At 39.9% G+C, this 18,734-nt stretch overlaps 1 protein-coding gene across 1 annotated transcript in view; it reads left to right on the forward strand.

Annotated features, from left to right (window-relative positions):
• The window catches only part of CERK (ceramide kinase), a 70,364-nt gene that overhangs the window by 49,934 nt on the left and 1,696 nt on the right, over nucleotides 1–18,734 (forward strand). Inside the window, exons 9-14 of the mRNA XM_018553895.1 lie at nucleotides 2,473–2,578; nucleotides 2,741–2,805; nucleotides 6,900–7,041; nucleotides 7,204–7,268; nucleotides 17,586–17,791; nucleotides 18,227–18,444. Of these exons, the coding sequence (XP_018409397.1) occupies nucleotides 2,473–2,578; nucleotides 2,741–2,805; nucleotides 6,900–7,041; nucleotides 7,204–7,268; nucleotides 17,586–17,791; nucleotides 18,227–18,444 (802 nt within the window). The remainder of the gene's footprint in view (nucleotides 1–2,472; nucleotides 2,579–2,740; nucleotides 2,806–6,899; nucleotides 7,042–7,203; nucleotides 7,269–17,585; nucleotides 17,792–18,226; nucleotides 18,445–18,734) is intronic.

An 18,734-nucleotide genomic window follows, 5' to 3' on the forward strand; every position in this document is an offset into this window, starting at 1 on the left:
CGACAGTCGGCTCTACAAGTTTAAACAGAGTCCCGGCGGCAAAAGTCACCGGGAGTCTGTTTAAACAGCCCCGATGCTGGCGACGTACACTGTACGTCGTCAGTCACGAAGGGGTTAATATGTACGCCGTGTGGCGAGCACTTCGTGAACTACTTCATTTATTTGATCCATTGGCTACCATTATTATCCCCTCAATGAAAAGGGATAAAACATGAGGAAAAATTAAGTGCTGCATCACTAGGCTGGGTGTGGCACATGCACACTTTAAATTCTCCTCCCACCATTCAGTGTGAGCATGGAAAATTGGAAGGTAGACTACCTTATTCATCATTGTCTGAACTCTGTATAATGGTCCATTCATCCGAAGGTGTTTAGGCCGCGTTGTTGCAGGTGGGGGATGCTGGACATGCAGGTTAACAACAAGCTGGGCAGGTATGTGGCCAGGACCAGGGATCACTGAACCTTCAAGGTGGATGCATTGGTGACTCTGTGGGATCAGTTCAGTCTTATCTTTGCCTTCCTTTCTACTCAACCTCCTTGCATACTCTCTGTGGACATTTCTATATCATACAGACCTCCTGTCTCAAGGACCCATATTCCACCCTGCTGCTTGGTTGTTGTCTTTAACAGCAAGCCCAGGTCCAGAAGGACAGAAGCCTTTCAGACACTGCCATCCTTACCCTACTTAATGGCTAGATGGCTAAATAATTTAACTCCCTGTAACCTGTGATGTACTCCAAGAAAAAGATTTTACAGGTAGAAAAGGTTGTTGTCTTTAACAGCAAGCCCAGGTCCAGAAGGACAGAAGCCTTTCAGACACTGCCATCCTTACCCTACTTAATGGCTAGATGGCTAAATAATTTAACTCCCTGTAACCTGTGATGTACTCCAAGAAAAAGATTTTACAGGTAGAAAAAACTAAATCTACCCCCCCCCCCTCCCTCTTCTCTAGGTGTTCTTTTTTTCCTTTTTTTTTTGGTTGCCCTGTTGTCATAGTTTTCTGGCCCATACCGCTTTCTAACAACTGAGGCTGCATAGCAGGTGGAGGTTATAGCCACTAGAGAGAGCCGCCCCATCTCAGAATTTTGTGTACAGACCCTGTTAGTGACATTATAATCCATCTGTATTAAATATGCTGTGCTGTGTCCCTCAATGAACATCAGGAAAAAGAAGTGTACAGTCGAGTACAAAAAAATCCTGTTTTTCTGCTTATCTTTTGTAACAGCCGTGTAGGGTCTGGACCTAGTGCAAAACATTTAGGGTTTTCTATTCTATCTCGATAACGAATGTGTCATTTCTGGTGATAACATTTTAATCATACATCATTAAATAGTTCAGATCTATTTTGGCTTAGCATTTATCAAGTCTTCCTAATTTTAAGTGTACTGTTTTTAAAAGGCATGTTCTATTAGGAAGATTAAAGAAAGCCATCTAAGCTGTGAATAGCAATTAAAAATTTAAATGTAATTTGTGGGTTTAAGATTTCTTTTGCCATGCGACAGTGATCCATCATTTTACTGTACTAAAGCTCTCTGATGCACCAACATTGGTTAATGTAATTATGGAAATTCCATTTGTGGGTTGTTTTTTGTTTTTTTTGTTTTTAAGTTTGTGAATGTGTACTTCTGGATATTATAAATCACAGCAATTTACTTCAGTAGTTATATGTAATCTTAAATCAAAAATGAGATGAAACCAAATTGCAGCTTACTCTCATGAATGTTATTTTTGTATATGTAATCACTGCATTTCTTTTCTCCTTTGAAATTAAGATTTCATCAGCCACTAGCATAGTGTCTAATGTATTTGAACTGGCTGTTTGTTAACCCGGAGCATGATTACAGGCGATTGTGCTTTGCGATCTTGCTACTAATTATGGTTACAGCCCAAGCTTTCACCAGATTTTACGTACTCCAGTCAGCACTGTTGTTTTCCATCAGCACTCTTGTTTTCCATGTCAACTGCTTGTGTTCTATATAAAATATGGATATATTGTTTACCCTAACATGAACTCTAAAATGGCCGGTTTGTCTTCCATCTGCCCTCCACACACGCATACTCATTCACAGGGAACAAGAGTACATGTCTATGTGAGATTAGGGAACTGAGAATATTTTTCAAGCGCTTATAACCTTTCAGTACCTTTACATTGTATAGAGAAGATACTGGAAGTGATTCATAACATTCCAAATGATGAATCACAGGAAATTCTGAAGAAGCTTGTGCACTGTATACACAGGAAAAAGTAGGCCAAAAGTCACGAAATGTCCTTAGGGTAAAAAGCTGAATATAAGCTGTGTTCCTTGCCAGGTAAAAAGAACCTCTATAGGGACACATAACAGCTTTCCCCAACGCAGTTATAGAATTTGTATTGCTCCTGTTTTTTTATAATTGCTTTCTAGCTGCATTAGTTGAAAGTTTGCAATATACATACAGTAGTTAGAACTAAGACCGAGATTGTATTTTCTTTAGGTTTTAAGACTTTTCTATCTCATCGTTACTATGAAGGGACAGTGTCTTTCCAACCAGCAGAGTGGGCAGTAGGATCTCCAAGGGATAAAATCTATTGCACATCTGGGTAGGTTGCTTTTATTTATATATTTAAATTATTACTCTATTTATGATTTGTTACATTTACAAAAAAAAAAGGTTCTTGCTGGTGCAGGTTCTACAAATTCATCAGAAAATATAAAGAAGTGTATTGTTAATGTTTTAAGTTTTTTTTTTCTTTTTCTTACAGGTGCTACATTTGCAGGCAAATGGAGGAGCAGCAGACAGCAGAGACCTGTGGGTTACAACACAATGGTGAGACCATGTTAATTAAATGATAATGGATAACTCTCACTGTGACAAAAATAATTTCAATACTTAGATAAAATATTTGTTTTACAGTCCATGGCTAGATGTCTAGTTCAGGGTTAAACAAATGAAACAAAAGTCTGTGATGCTAAATGTTACATTGAATAGGATCAGTTTATGCCTCTCACACTTTTATACCTGCGATAGCTAACAAAATCAAATTGATATATCCAATATTTAGGCTGGGTTCACACCTAGGCGTATCGAAAATGCGCGTTTGTCACGCGTTTCGTGATGCGACAAACGTGCGTTTCCGAGGGCTACTTGGCTGTATCCCAATGGAAACGCGCGACAAAAACGCCCCAAAGAAGCTCCTGTACTTTGGGCGTAGGCCGTTTTGTAGCGTGTTCAGACGTGCTGAAATACGCCCAGGTGTGAACCATACCCATAGGAAACAATGGGATTTCGGTGTTTGAACGTTTTGCAGAGCGTTCGAACGCGCTACAAAACGCCCAGTTGTGAACCAGGCCTAAAGGAACTAGACACATCATTTACTAAGCAGTGTCAACAAATTAAACAATTATGGACAAAAGCCTGCTCATTGCTGCTTGCTTAAAATGGCTTTTCTACTCTTTCTATAAATTTACCATATCTTGGCAGGTAAAATGACAAGCTGAAAGTTTAGGTTTAGAATCCATCTCAAGGCGTCCCTCTCCTTGTCTGTTTCTTCTGCATACTTGTGAGCAGGCAGCTTGAGTCAGACAGCATGTATAAACAACCCTGTTCAGAGACAGAAAATAGCCAGCTGATTGGTTGCCTTTTTTTTTGTGGCTGCATCTGTGTTCTCTCACAGGTCATCTCTCGGGTACTACCTTAGCTAGGAGTGATATTTAGGCCGCCTTCAGAGTAGCTGTTGAAGTACATTCAGCGCCTGTGTGACTCCAGATGGTAATTTGGAATTTCGTATGGTTTTGTAGTAGTTGAAGAGTTTGACACTGTAGGTAATGTTCAGGAGAGTGCAGTTTGAATGCTTGCAGAATAAACCTTCTGTTCTTTTCTGGAAAGCTCTGGGTTTTTTTGTCCAGTCCTGTACTGTAAAAGAGAATATACTATATGAGCAAATGTCCCAAAATTTTGGAATATATTAAAATCTTGACTCGAACGCTCTCACAGACTCATTGAATGCAGCATAACTTCTATCTTTTAGAGTTTATTTTTTTATGTGTCAATAAGGCATTAGCTAAAAAAAAATGTGCATACTATGTTAACCATTAATCACTTCTTACATGATCTAACACCAGTAAAATAAATTGTGATTGCTTTCATTGGACTATCACATTTTTATAATTTCTGTGTACCTTGTTCTTTGAATAAGCCCGAAAGAGCCAAGATTTGTTTAACGGAGATAATGTACTACTAAGTTTGCTGTCCCTTTTATTGCCATGAAAATGTAAGTGGCAGTTGCTACACCCAAGGGTATGCCACAGGCTGTATCAAATTGCTGCCATGTTTACTAGGGGTAAGTGGTGGTCCCTTGTGGAAACAGCACTATTAACCGATTACTAAGTTTTCACACAAAGCTGCCATATTAGTGAACAGTGATTTTAAAAATCCCTGGCTAATTTACTTTGGATTTGCACCAACCATTGGTCATGAAATCAGACTTTTAAATGCAAGTGAAGTGCCACATACATTTAGAAAAAGATTATCTGATAGAGATAAAATCTTTCTTTTTATTTTTAAATCGGTACTATTATTTTGTGATACTGTTGCATTGCAATATTAAAGCAAAGGGAAAAATGCTAATAAGAATTACATTTACAATCTTTGGCATCTAACAAGACAACCAGTTTTTCAGCTGTCTTTATTAACTGTATGCATGTAAGTGGTAAGAATTCAACTTTGTTAATGATAATACAAACAATAGCAGTAGCCCTTTGTTGTAACATATGGGTAGTAAATGACTTGTATTATCATCTAAAATCTCCTATTACAGCACAGGTCGAAGTTACATAATTAGCTCATCTGGTGGCAAGGACAAAATATTGTTCTGCAGCTTGTTTATTCACCTTTGTGATGTCATGTTATCAACTGTTGGTGTAGGCTTGTAGCTGTTTATTTGAACATGCTTTACACATTATTAACCCCATCTTCTGCTGCCTTTGACAAGGTTAATATGAACAAAGACTAGTGGATCTATAGTATTTGGCTGGTTTGCTCTGGGTGATTTATCCTGATGTCCCAGAAAACAAAAGACAATTATTGTATTGGCAGTTAGTTGTATTGCTAGATTTTGGCAAGGGTGGTGTTGGGGCTTCTTGCCTATAGTACAGCCAACCTGAAGACTGAAGAGCCAAAATCATAGATTTATATGTGTTGCTTTTTGTGCTGGTCTGGTTCAGAAACCTTTCCCTGCATATATTATTAATTACTGCATAATATAATAGCCCGTTTCTCCATATCTCCTTTTTGCATTCTCTGCCTGTGGATAGCTACAGTTCCCTTGATATATAATTATATTACAACTACGTTTCATATAGGGTGTAACATAAAATATGTTATAAAAGGCCATCCTTAAAACCTAAACCACCCCCTTCCCCCCACCCTCTGCTCTAGGTGTTCTTTTTTTCCTTTTTTTTTTGGTTGACCTGTTGTCATAGTTTTCTGGCCCATACCGCTTTCTAACAACTGAGGCTGCATAGCAGGTGGAGGTTATAGCCACTAGAGAGAGCCGCCCCATCTCAGAATTTTGTGTACAGACCCTGTTAGTGACATTATAATCCATCTGTATTAAATATGCTGTGCTGTGTCCCTCAATGAACATCAGGAAAAAGAAGTGTACAGTCGAGTACAAAAAAATCCTGTTTTTCTGCTTATCTTTTGTAACAGCCGTGTAGGGTCTGGACCTAGTGCAAAACATTTAGGGTTTTCTATTCTATCTCGATAACGAATGTGTCATTTCTGGTGATAACATTTTAATCATACATCATTAAATAGTTCAGATCTATTTTGGCTTAGCATTTATCAAGTCTTCCTAATTTTAAGTGTACTGTTTTTAAAAGGCATGTTCTATTAGGAAGATTAAAGAAAGCCATCTAAGCTGTGAATAGCAATTAAAAATTTAAATGTAATTTGTGGGTTTAAGATTTCTTTTGCCATGCGACAGTGATCCATCATTTTACTGTACTAAAGCTCTCTGATGCACCAACATTGGTTAATGTAATTATGGAAATTCCATTTGTGGGTTGTTTTTTGTTTTTTTTGTTTTTAAGTTTGTGAATGTGTACTTCTGGATATTATAAATCACAGCAATTTACTTCAGTAGTTATATGTAATCTTAAATCAAAAATGAGATGAAACCAAATTGCAGCTTACTCTCATGAATGTTATTTTTGTATATGTAATCACTGCATTTCTTTTCTCCTTTGAAATTAAGATTTCATCAGCCACTAGCATAGTGTCTAATGTATTTGAACTGGCTGTTTGTTAACCCGGAGCATGATTACAGGCGATTGTGCTTTGCGATCTTGCTACTAATTATGGTTACAGCCCAAGCTTTCACCAGATTTTACGTACTCCAGTCAGCACTGTTGTTTTCCATCAGCACTCTTGTTTTCCATGTCAACTGCTTGTGTTCTATATAAAATATGGATATATTGTTTACCCTAACATGAACTCTAAAATGGCCGGTTTGTCTTCCATCTGCCCTCCACACACGCATACTCATTCACAGGGAACAAGAGTACATGTCTATGTGAGATTAGGGAACTGAGAATATTTTTCAAGCGCTTATAACCTTTCAGTACCTTTACATTGTATAGAGAAGATACTGGAAGTGATTCATAACATTCCAAATGATGAATCACAGGAAATTCTGAAGAAGCTTGTGCACTGTATACACAGGAAAAAGTAGGCCAAAAGTCACGAAATGTCCTTAGGGTAAAAAGCTGAATATAAGCTGTGTTCCTTGCCAGGTAAAAAGAACCTCTATAGGGACACATAACAGCTTTCCCCAACGCAGTTATAGAATTTGTATTGCTCCTGTTTTTTTATAATTGCTTTCTAGCTGCATTAGTTGAAAGTTTGCAATATACATACAGTAGTTAGAACTAAGACCGAGATTGTATTTTCTTTAGGTTTTAAGACTTTTCTATCTCATCGTTACTATGAAGGGACAGTGTCTTTCCAACCAGCAGAGTGGGCAGTAGGATCTCCAAGGGATAAAATCTATTGCACATCTGGGTAGGTTGCTTTTATTTATATATTTAAATTATTACTCTATTTATGATTTGTTACATTTACAAAAAAAAAAGGTTCTTGCTGGTGCAGGTTCTACAAATTCATCAGAAAATATAAAGAAGTGTATTGTTAATGTTTTAAGTTTTTTTTTTCTTTTTCTTACAGGTGCTACATTTGCAGGCAAATGGAGGAGCAGCAGACAGCAGAGACCTGTGGGTTACAACACAATGGTGAGACCATGTTAATTAAATGATAATGGATAACTCTCACTGTGACAAAAATAATTTCAATACTTAGATAAAATATTTGTTTTACAGTCCATGGCTAGATGTCTAGTTCAGGGTTAAACAAATGAAACAAAAGTCTGTGATGCTAAATGTTACATTGAATAGGATCAGTTTATGCCTCTCACACTTTTATACCTGCGATAGCTAACAAAATCAAATTGATATATCCAATATTTAGGCTGGGTTCACACCTAGGCGTATCGAAAATGCGCGTTTGTCACGCGTTTCGTGATGCGACAAACGTGCGTTTCCGAGGGCTACTTGGCTGTATCCCAATGGAAACGCGCGACAAAAACGCCCCAAAGAAGCTCCTGTACTTTGGGCGTAGGCCGTTTTGTAGCGTGTTCAGACGTGCTGAAATACGCCCAGGTGTGAACCATACCCATAGGAAACAATGGGATTTCGGTGTTTGAACGTTTTGCAGAGCGTTCGAACGCGCTACAAAACGCCCAGTTGTGAACCAGGCCTAAAGGAACTAGACACATCATTTACTAAGCAGTGTCAACAAATTAAACAATTATGGACAAAAGCCTGCTCATTGCTGCTTGCTTAAAATGGCTTTTCTACTCTTTCTATAAATTTACCATATCTTGGCAGGTAAAATGACAAGCTGAAAGTTTAGGTTTAGAATCCATCTCAAGGCGTCCCTCTCCTTGTCTGTTTCTTCTGCATACTTGTGAGCAGGCAGCTTGAGTCAGACAGCATGTATAAACAACCCTGTTCAGAGACAGAAAATAGCCAGCTGATTGGTTGCCTTTTTTTTTGTGGCTGCATCTGTGTTCTCTCACAGGTCATCTCTCGGGTACTACCTTAGCTAGGAGTGATATTTAGGCCGCCTTCAGAGTAGCTGTTGAAGTACATTCAGCGCCTGTGTGACTCCAGATGGTAATTTGGAATTTCGTATGGTTTTGTAGTAGTTGAAGAGTTTGACACTGTAGGTAATGTTCAGGAGAGTGCAGTTTGAATGCTTGCAGAATAAACCTTCTGTTCTTTTCTGGAAAGCTCTGGGTTTTTTTGTCCAGTCCTGTACTGTAAAAGAGAATATACTATATGAGCAAATGTCCCAAAATTTTGGAATATATTAAAATCTTGACTCGAACGCTCTCACAGACTCATTGAATGCAGCATAACTTCTATCTTTTAGAGTTTATTTTTTTATGTGTCAATAAGGCATTAGCTAAAAAAAAATGTGCATACTATGTTAACCATTAATCACTTCTTACATGATCTAACACCAGTAAAATAAATTGTGATTGCTTTCATTGGACTATCACATTTTTATAATTTCTGTGTACCTTGTTCTTTGAATAAGCCCGAAAGAGCCAAGATTTGTTTAACGGAGATAATGTACTACTAAGTTTGCTGTCCCTTTTATTGCCATGAAAATGTAAGTGGCAGTTGCTACACCCAAGGGTATGCCACAGGCTGTATCAAATTGCTGCCATGTTTACTAGGGGTAAGTGGTGGTCCCTTGTGGAAACAGCACTATTAACCGATTACTAAGTTTTCACACAAAGCTGCCATATTAGTGAACAGTGATTTTAAAAATCCCTGGCTAATTTACTTTGGATTTGCACCAACCATTGGTCATGAAATCAGACTTTTAAATGCAAGTGAAGTGCCACATACATTTAGAAAAAGATTATCTGATAGAGATAAAATCTTTCTTTTTATTTTTAAATCGGTACTATTATTTTGTGATACTGTTGCATTGCAATATTAAAGCAAAGGGAAAAATGCTAATAAGAATTACATTTACAATCTTTGGCATCTAACAAGACAACCAGTTTTTCAGCTGTCTTTATTAACTGTATGCATGTAAGTGGTAAGAATTCAACTTTGTTAATGATAATACAAACAATAGCAGTAGCCCTTTGTTGTAACATATGGGTAGTAAATGACTTGTATTATCATCTAAAATCTCCTATTACAGCACAGGTCGAAGTTACATAATTAGCTCATCTGGTGGCAAGGACAAAATATTGTTCTGCAGCTTGTTTATTCACCTTTGTGATGTCATGTTATCAACTGTTGGTGTAGGCTTGTAGCTGTTTATTTGAACATGCTTTACACATTATTAACCCCATCTTCTGCTGCCTTTGACAAGGTTAATATGAACAAAGACTAGTGGATCTATAGTATTTGGCTGGTTTGCTCTGGGTGATTTATCCTGATGTCCCAGAAAACAAAAGACAATTATTGTATTGGCAGTTAGTTGTATTGCTAGATTTTGGCAAGGGTGGTGTTGGGGCTTCTTGCCTATAGTACAGCCAACCTGAAGACTGAAGAGCCAAAATCATAGATTTATATGTGTTGCTTTTTGTGCTGGTCTGGTTCAGAAACCTTTCCCTGCATATATTATTAATTACTGCATAATATAATAGCCCGTTTCTCCATATCTCCTTTTTGCATTCTCTGCCTGTGGATAGCTACAGTTCCCTTGGAGTTGTTCCATTTATTGCATTACAAGCTGGAATTAAAATGAATTTTATAGGGCAGGGGCGCTCACTATTTTTCATCTGGAGATCTACTTTTCAAATGACGAGCTCATTGAGATCTACCAACGACAAAACACCTGCATTCAGGGGCGGGAGGGGGCTGCGCAGGCAGGCCCCTCGCCCACAGTGCGATCGCCTGCATTAGTGCCTGTGTTCCAGTCCAGTGCGATCCGCAAAAATGCTGCGAGCACTATTTTTGCAGATCACACTGGACCGGAATGCAGGCACTAATGTGCCTGCGTTCCGAGTGCGGGCGATCGCACTGAGGGGTGATGCCATTGACTTCAATACAGCTCCCCCCCCGCACCGGAACGCAGGGAGTCGGCCTGCTTACATTCCAGTGCATTCCAGTACATTACAGGTCCCGGCATCCTGTCCTCCCGTGGTGCTCGTGTGGCCGACGTTGCACATGGGGTGTCCTGCACCTTTCCATCTGCAGCGTCTGACACATTCAGCCGCACGAGCACCACGGGAGCATAGCCGTAGCCAACTCCTTTTGCGCCTGTGGCAAGAAAAAAACAAAGTTTTTTTTAAATTTATTTTTTACTATTTTTTATTTTATTTTCATTATTTATTTTAAATTTTCATAATTTTTTTTTTTACTCTTGGGGGGGCTTCGGGGAAATATTAGGGGTCTAAAAAGCCCCTTGATATTTCCCTTTTAAAAAGGGACACAAAGTCCTCAATCTCTTTTTCTGCAGCCTCTATTCTAAATGAATGGAAAGCACAGAGGCTTCCCATTCATTAAGAAAATATTTTACTATCAAGCTGTTTCTGAATGGGGAGGAGCCTCTGTACAGAGTGCTTCTCCCCATTGAGAAACTTATGAATGAACAGGAGGTGATGTAAATCACCTCCTGTTCATTCATTTATAACTGGGGACACATAGTACTATGTGTCCCCAGTTATTTACAAACACTGGAGTGATCAGCCGATCGCTCCAGTGTTTGTCCTACACAGAGGATTGGTACATACTAGTGACATGTACCGATCCTCTGCCGCTCGTCCACGCACAGGGGGGCTGCAACTTCTCTGGATCCCCCTGCTCTCCCGGGCAGAGGCAGCGGTGAGATACCACGAGCCGCGGGTTGGCGGAGCACCTGTGACAGAACGGACGAGCAGTGAGGGGAGAGAGAAGCGCCGGCTGTCAGATCCTGGCCGAGCGTCTCTCTCCTCACTGCTCTGCATTAGTTAGTGACAGCGGCTCTGTCCTCCGCCCTCCCCCGCCGCCGGTTCCTTCACTTCTTCTCGGATCCCCACTGGGGAGAGCAGCGGGGATCCAGAGAAGCGGCGGGAGGAGAGGACATGGCGATCTACCAGTGATCGCTACGCGATCGACTGGTAGATCGCGATCGACGTTATGGGCACCCCTGTTTATAGGGGTTTGTACCATGAGAAGCGCACAACATGCCTATCACTTTGTAGGAGCAAATCATTTTTATTGTAACACAAATATTAAGATTAAAAAAAAGAAATCTGAAGTGTTCACCCACTTTGCTATGAAACCCATTAATAAAATGTGGGCCAGCCAGTTAATTTAAGAAGTCACATCATTAGTTGTTTGAAGGTCTGCTTTTGTGCATTCAAAGTGTGACATGATCTGCCTCATAATGTCTGTATAAAAACACCTGTTCGGAAATGCCCAAGTCTGCAACACCACTAAGTAAGCAACATGAAGACCAAGTTGCACTTCAAACAGGTCAGAGACAAAGTTGTATCAGGGTTGGCTTATTAAAATAAACTTTGAACATCCCCCCAGAGCACTATTAAATCCATATAAACAAAATGGAACTAATATGGTACCACTACACACCTGACAAGAAAAGGCCGTCCGCCAAAACTCACAGACAAGAAGGGCAATAATCTGCCCCAAAGATAACACTGAAGATCCACTGTGGAGATGGGAGTATCTGTCCATAGAGCCACTTTACGTCATATGCTCCATAGAGTGGCGCCTTATGGAAGTGTGGCTGGGGAAAAAAGCCATTGCCAAAAGACTTTGGAGTTCCCCAGACAGCATGTGGCACACTCCTCAAACACATGGAAAAAGGTTATTTGGTCAGATTAGACTAAAATTTAAGTTTTTTTGCCATCCTAGGGAAACCCTATGTGTGGCACTAATCCAACCCTTCCCATCAGCCTGAGATCATCCCCACAGTGAAGCATGATGGCAGCAACAGTTGCTCACAGACAATGTCTGGTCGCACACCACAAGCTTCGCTGAAAAGTTTATTGTTGCACACAGGTACACATCATCCTTTCGTGGATCCTCTCCTCTTGGACATGTTTCCCCAAATAATGGGCTTAGTCAGAGATAGAAGAGGGTCCAGGCAGTGAGCATATATGCCTGTATACACAGTTGCAGATTAACAAGCTCATTACAATATTAAAAGAGAGACCGTATCAGTATGGCGGCAGCATCATGTGGGGATTCTTTTAATTCGCAGGGACAGGAAAAATGGTTAGGATTAAAGGAAAAATGGATGACACTAATGTCTGCCACATATTTGAGACACTGACAGAGGTTCAACTTCCAGCAGGACAATGACCTTACACATACTACTAAAGCTACACTGCAGTAGTTTAAAAGGAAACATTGAAATGTCTTGGAATGGCCCAGTCAAAGCCCAGACCACAATCCAATTGATAATTTGTGGCATGACTTGAAGATTACTGCAACCCAACTCCACCCAGGAGCTGGAGCAGTTTTGCCTTGAAGAATGGGCAAAAATCCCAGTGGCTAGATGTGCTAAGCTGATAGAGACGTACCCCAAGAGACTTGCAGCTGTAAATGCATTGAGCAGCTTTGTAGAAGAGTTTACATTTATATCACCAACCAACCTTATACTCTCCTACTCGCCTCACTAATTCAGCAAGATCACACTCACTAGGTTGCACAGCCACTTATTACATTCTTCCCGACTTCCTTCTTGCTAGCAGCTTGTTTTAAAGCCTATATTCCTTTTACGATACATGTATGGCATCCTCAAACTAGAACTCAAGGTTGATTCACTAGTAGCAGTCAGCGCTACGGAGCTGTGTGATCTGTCTGCCAGTGCCATGTATGTTTATTAGCAGCTGGAAGATAGATCATACAGCCTCTCAGAGCTGACTGATCACTAGCTGTTGTGAATGAACAGTCTGCAATGTGGGGCTGTGTGAAAGATCTGCCGGCATGGTATCGGCATATCTATCTCGCAGCCCCACCAGTGCTGACTTTTCATTCGCAATAGCAAACAGTCTGTGCTGTGGGGCAGTGTGATCTTTCTGCTGGCTGCTAGTAAATATTTACAACATTGACAGATCACACTGCCCAACAGCGCTGAATGATTGTTTACTGTTGTGAACGAACAGTCAGCCTGGCGGGACTATGTGATGCATCTGCTGGTTCCATGTATGTTTGCTAGCAGACAGATCACACAGTGCTGACTGTTCATGCAAAATAGTAAATGATCAGTTAGCGCTGTCGGGCTGTGTGATTTAGTGCTGTGCTATAGCCCGCCCCCACCCCCCCATAGGAATTTCCATAATTTGGGCATCAGCCTGGGGTTGAGCTACAGCACAAATGGAAATAAAAATGCACGGATCAGAACAGAAACAAGTGCTACATGCACTTTGTAGGTTGTGCCGATATGTCTTCGAAAGCTTTAAAGGCTCGCTATACACATTACTCTTTTACAAACTTAATTCTGTGTGTTCAAGGCCTCATATTCATTGCTAACTTAGGGCCGGTTCACAACATAGAGTGCGTTCCAGAGCGTTCAGCCTCTGGAACACAACCTGTCGTGCTCCCTGCGTTCAGGGATGGGAGGGGGGTGTGGCGGTGCATGGAAGTCAATGGCACCGCAGCCAAGCCACCCGCCCGCAGTGCAATCGCCGGCACCCGAATGCGTGGCACATTGGTTCCTGTGTTCAGGTCCAGTGCGATCTGCAAAAATGCGGCAAGTACTATTTTTGCAGATCGCACTGGACCGGATTGCAAGCACTAATGTTCCACGCATTCAGGTGCCGGTGATCGCACTGCAGGGGGCGTGGCTGCGATGCCATTGACTTCAATGCACCACCATGCCCCCTCCCGACCCTGAACGCAGGGAGCCGGCCGGCATGCGTTCCAGTGCATTCCAGGGGCCGAACGCTCGGGAACACACTTTTTATGGTGTGAACCGGCCCTTAAACAACAATGCTAAGTATCAATAGCTGCAGGATTCTGTGTTTTGTGTAAACTGGTGAGCTTTGTATGTTATATTATTATGAAAGAATAGATTATGCAATGGCAAAATAGCAATCATTTGTAAAAACTTTAGGGATTGACAGTGTACAGCAGTCAAACATTCTGTTTCTGTACAAAGGACAAAAACATTTTCTGATACAGAATGCCAGTTGATTTCTTCAAGTCTTTCCATGCATGGTTTGGACCGAGTGGTTTAATACTTCTAGTGATTCACACTGACATAGTCTGTAAACACATGTTGAATGACCAAGTTTTCACTGACCTGAGGATAGATATGAATGTAGTACTTTTGACTGGACATGGATCTGTACTCTTTTAGCCCATCAAATCAGCTGTGAACAAGAATTCAATCAGCTGTGAATGTCATTCTTTTGCCTGGCTGCCTTTTTTCCTGTCATTATCTTTTTTGTTTTAGGTAAGCAGAACGTAACCAGGACCCTATTTCTTTCACTGTAGTGATTACTTTGATTCAATGCTTCAATAAGGAAGTTAATTAGTGCTCGGGCATATGTCAATGCAGTAGCTTGCTCTATTGAAATTGTTGCAGCATGTATTATGAAATAAGGAGGCAGTATCCTAAATAAGACTTATATACTTTTTAAATAAACTGCCTGTTAATTACAAATTGTAGTTAAGTAGTACATTTATTGGAAAAATAAGGTCATTATTCCATGTACAAACATTTTGTACTCAAATGTATTTCAATGTAATTACAAACTACCTAGTGTGTTAACACCCAACTGAACTTTCAGTTTAACTAAATGCATTCCAGGTGTACAAAGTCTTCATTTTTTTTTCCTTGCAAATCAACAACAGCTTGAAAAGCCTATGTGCTGCCAGCATCCTCCAGAGTGGGACCTTTGCTATGTGGGGAAGCAATGAACTCCTTGCAGGGGTCTGAAATGCTCCAAGCTAAGTCAGATTGCAACAATCAGTGGGAAGCATGGGGTTTGCTGATTTCAGGACTATATGTCTGACTCGGTAGGGGGTGTGTTGGACTTGTGCAATGAGACCACAGCCTCTACAAAGAAAGCAAAAGGTCCCAATCTGCAGCTGGTGGTAGGAGACAGTAGGGGTGCACTCTTCTACTCTGTGGCTGCGTTAGAAAACAAGACATTAAGACATTGAACAATTTCTTAATTGAATTCTTGTTCACAGCTTCAAAAATTCACAGTTCACAGTTCAAAAATTGAACAATTTTTTGTTTGGATTCACCTGGGATGGAACGGATTTAAAGCTTATTTCCACCTTTTGCAGATGTATTTTTAAACATGCCAGCAATGTGCACAGAGTATATATATATATGAAGCAGGCACATGTAGCTGATGTATATGAACACAAACTTGTATTTTTTTGTTGGCTTTCCTCTTCATATCCACATTGAAATTTCTGCTGCTGTGCAAGGAATGTGTTTTCTCTAACCCTCAATGTGTGTCTCCATCTCCCTCCTAATTTGCAAGCGATTTGATGAAAAAGGGAAGGGTCATGTCCTCTTGGCATCCCTCCTCCATTCATCCAACCATGCCAGGCAACATGCTTTCAACCGTGGGCGGGGGCCCATGCTCCCTATCCCCTCACTTTTCTGGCCACCCAAGCTGCATAAATAAATACACCCACAATCTAAAGTGCTTTATTGAACATATGTCACCCAATGTAAATTCAACTTAATTCATGTAGTCCTTTGATTTAGATCTACGTCAATTACAATGACCCGAAGTCCCATGATGTTGACACAAAGAATTACTGCTACTTTCTTCCTAATTGACAGATCCCTGGCCGGCTGCTATAACTAGCGTGGGGTTTGAGCAGGCACACTGGCCAAATATAGACTGTTTGACCCGAAGCCTGCCTGTCTGGAGTTTGATGAACTAAATATGGGGCTTGTTTCCCTGCTCTCACCCCCACCCTTATCTCTCCCTCTCAGAGATCACTTCAGGTTTTCTTGTGCTGTAAAGGGCTCCGTGTGACTTGTCATTTTTTCTAATTAATTGGAAAAGGGTTGTCTTGATTTATGTCCTTGGTGCCAAATCTGCAAATTTCCAGGCGCACAAAGCACTTTTAAGTGTATTTTCACTTCTGCTTGCAAATTTGAGAAAACCCCACAATGTTTTGTGTTCCTATTTACGCAGAATAACGAAACATAGTTTTTGAAAATAAATTTTAGCTGTTTCTTTGGTGAAGGCCTCGGTGCAGATTCAAGGCCACTCTGAGCCGTTTGAAGGGGAAAGTAGAGGGAAAAACTGATGGACAGACTGCATGATTCCTCTCATTATCCTATAATGCTTCTAAGTCTTTAACCCTTTGTTAGTACAGATGGTGCTTAAATCTAGTTTTGTCATGTAATGTAATGATATGTATGATAAATATGTTTTTCTTAAATACTTAATCTTTAATATTGGCCTAAATACTGGAATTAGAGTAACTATTACTTTTCTCTATTTTTTTTTTCTTTGTACTCTGTAACTGTAATGGAATTGGCCAATGCCACATATTACTCCTTAATAAAGCTATAGTAGGTAATCTAGTTTAAAACTGGTAATGAAATCTGCAAATTCACAAATCCGCCGGTGCCCCTATCTAAGCTAATCAATTTAGAACTGACTAAGCTGCTGTGCATAAAGTGATATTAACCACCTCAAAAAAAAAAAAAAAAAATTTCACTGCGCTAAATAAAACACAATACCCCCTACCTACCAAAAATATCACACATCAATAAGTTATATAAATATTATACCAATAAAATTAGTATTAATCCAGATATATAACATTTTTTCCCTTAATCAGCAATATAACAACATCATTGATCATAAATTCATACCCTTTAATAGTGTATATGCTATGAATGTATGATTGATCGTGTTGTATTCCTGATAATTAAATCGGCCAGCCCAGTACTAACAGGGTTAATTAGAACACGCGCACACACACTCACCACTTTTACATTACATGGGGCCAAGCCAGGTAGGATTTTTTTAGCAAGTAAAAGGCACTTAAAAATTTAAGCAGCAATTCTTTAATTTTGATATGTATGCAATGTCAGTGGAATGTTATAACAAGTATAAAGTTGGTGTTATCACAGTTTGGCTGCAAAGGGGGAAATACACTTTAAGGATTTGGCATTCATTTCTTTGTGACACAGTGGGTTGATTTACTAATGTGGTAGCAGATAAATGTTCATTTAACTTCCTAAATAAGGTAAAGTTGTGTTTGATTTGAATGCCTGATGATGATTATGATGATGTGCAAGGAGAAAATAAAACATCTTCGCAAATGATTGGATGATCGAGGAGAACGCAGCTTAACCTGCATATTCTCTTTACTAAGTCAACAGTCTCTCTCCTTTTAGTAAATCAACGCCAATGAATAAAAGAATTCCACTTGTCACCAAAGTGATTTTCTTAAAAATTGTTGATTTAAAGCATCTGCCTATGTGTTTTAAAAACTGTTGCGAATACCAACAGACTGTGCTTAGTCAATATGAAAAGTAATGTCTCATTCTACTTTACATTCTGCCATGTTATTTTCTTTTAGAACAAGAGAACTGGAAAACTGTCAAAGGAAAATTCATGGCAATTAACGCAGCCATCATGAGCTGTGCTTGTCCTCGCAGCCCGAAGGGTCTCTCACCAGCAGCTCACTTGGCAGATGGGACTGCAGATCTCATTTTAGTCCGTAAATGCTCAAGGATAAATTTCCTACGGCACCTTATCAGGCACACAAAAAGCAATAGTGATCAGGTATTGATCTCAAAAGTAAAGTTTACTACTTGGAATGTTTTGAAACCGAATTATCTAACCATAAAGGGATTGCTTGCAAAATAAAGGGTAGAAAGGCAATGGCCTTGTAATTGTTTTGCTATGGGGCCCTATTACATATAGTTAACTCCCTGAACAGGAGGCTTTGATAGCTTACACTTGGATCATGCACTGTTCAGTTCTAAAAAGTTTTCAATGTCTGAAATATAGAATGATGCTTCACCATATCAGTAGCAAATAGCCAATTCAGCTTTTTTTTTTTTTTAAACTGTATGGCTCCTTTTGCTTTTGAGTAATAATCTCTGATATGCATGCATTAATTATAGCGCTGTTTTCCTTGCCATTAGATTGACTATAACATTGTGTAGTCTTAAAGTAAACATGTTCATTCTCTCTCCTTTTTTTTTTTTTTCTTAGTTTGATTTTCCATTTGTTGAAGTCTATCGGATAAAGACTTTTCAGTTTACTCCTAAACATTCTGAAGATGATGATGCTGAGAGCACTGATTTGGGAAACATTGGGAAAAAGAACTTTCCTCAGATCTGCACAGATCACCCATCTTGTGGCTGCAATCAGGTGAACAGTGTCTGGAATTGTGATGGGGAATCCCTTGAACAGACTGCCCTTGAAATGAGGTACAGTATATATGTAAAAATGTTACTTTACTATATCCTATCTGCATTTACAACATACTGAATCTTACGTCCTAGATCTTATAGTTGTTAAGTGATAGGTTGTATTTGCACTTGTATGGCACTTTGTAATCCTTTTTTAATCCTTCCTTAACTGCCTCCGGGCCGGCCGTAGTGAAAAAACGGCTGGCCGGGAGCTCTCTAGATCTCGCGCGCGCGTGGGAAACTGCCGTTATTTAAAAACAGGCAGCGATGCCTGTTACCATACAAGCGATCCGCCGGGTGGGGGGTGG

The sequence above is a fragment of the Nanorana parkeri genome, unplaced genomic scaffold (genome assembly GCF_000935625.1).
Source record: "Nanorana parkeri isolate BGI_ZX_2015 unplaced genomic scaffold, ASM93562v1 scaffold133, whole genome shotgun sequence".
NCBI classification, from domain to species: Eukaryota; Metazoa; Chordata; class Amphibia; order Anura; family Dicroglossidae; genus Nanorana; species Nanorana parkeri.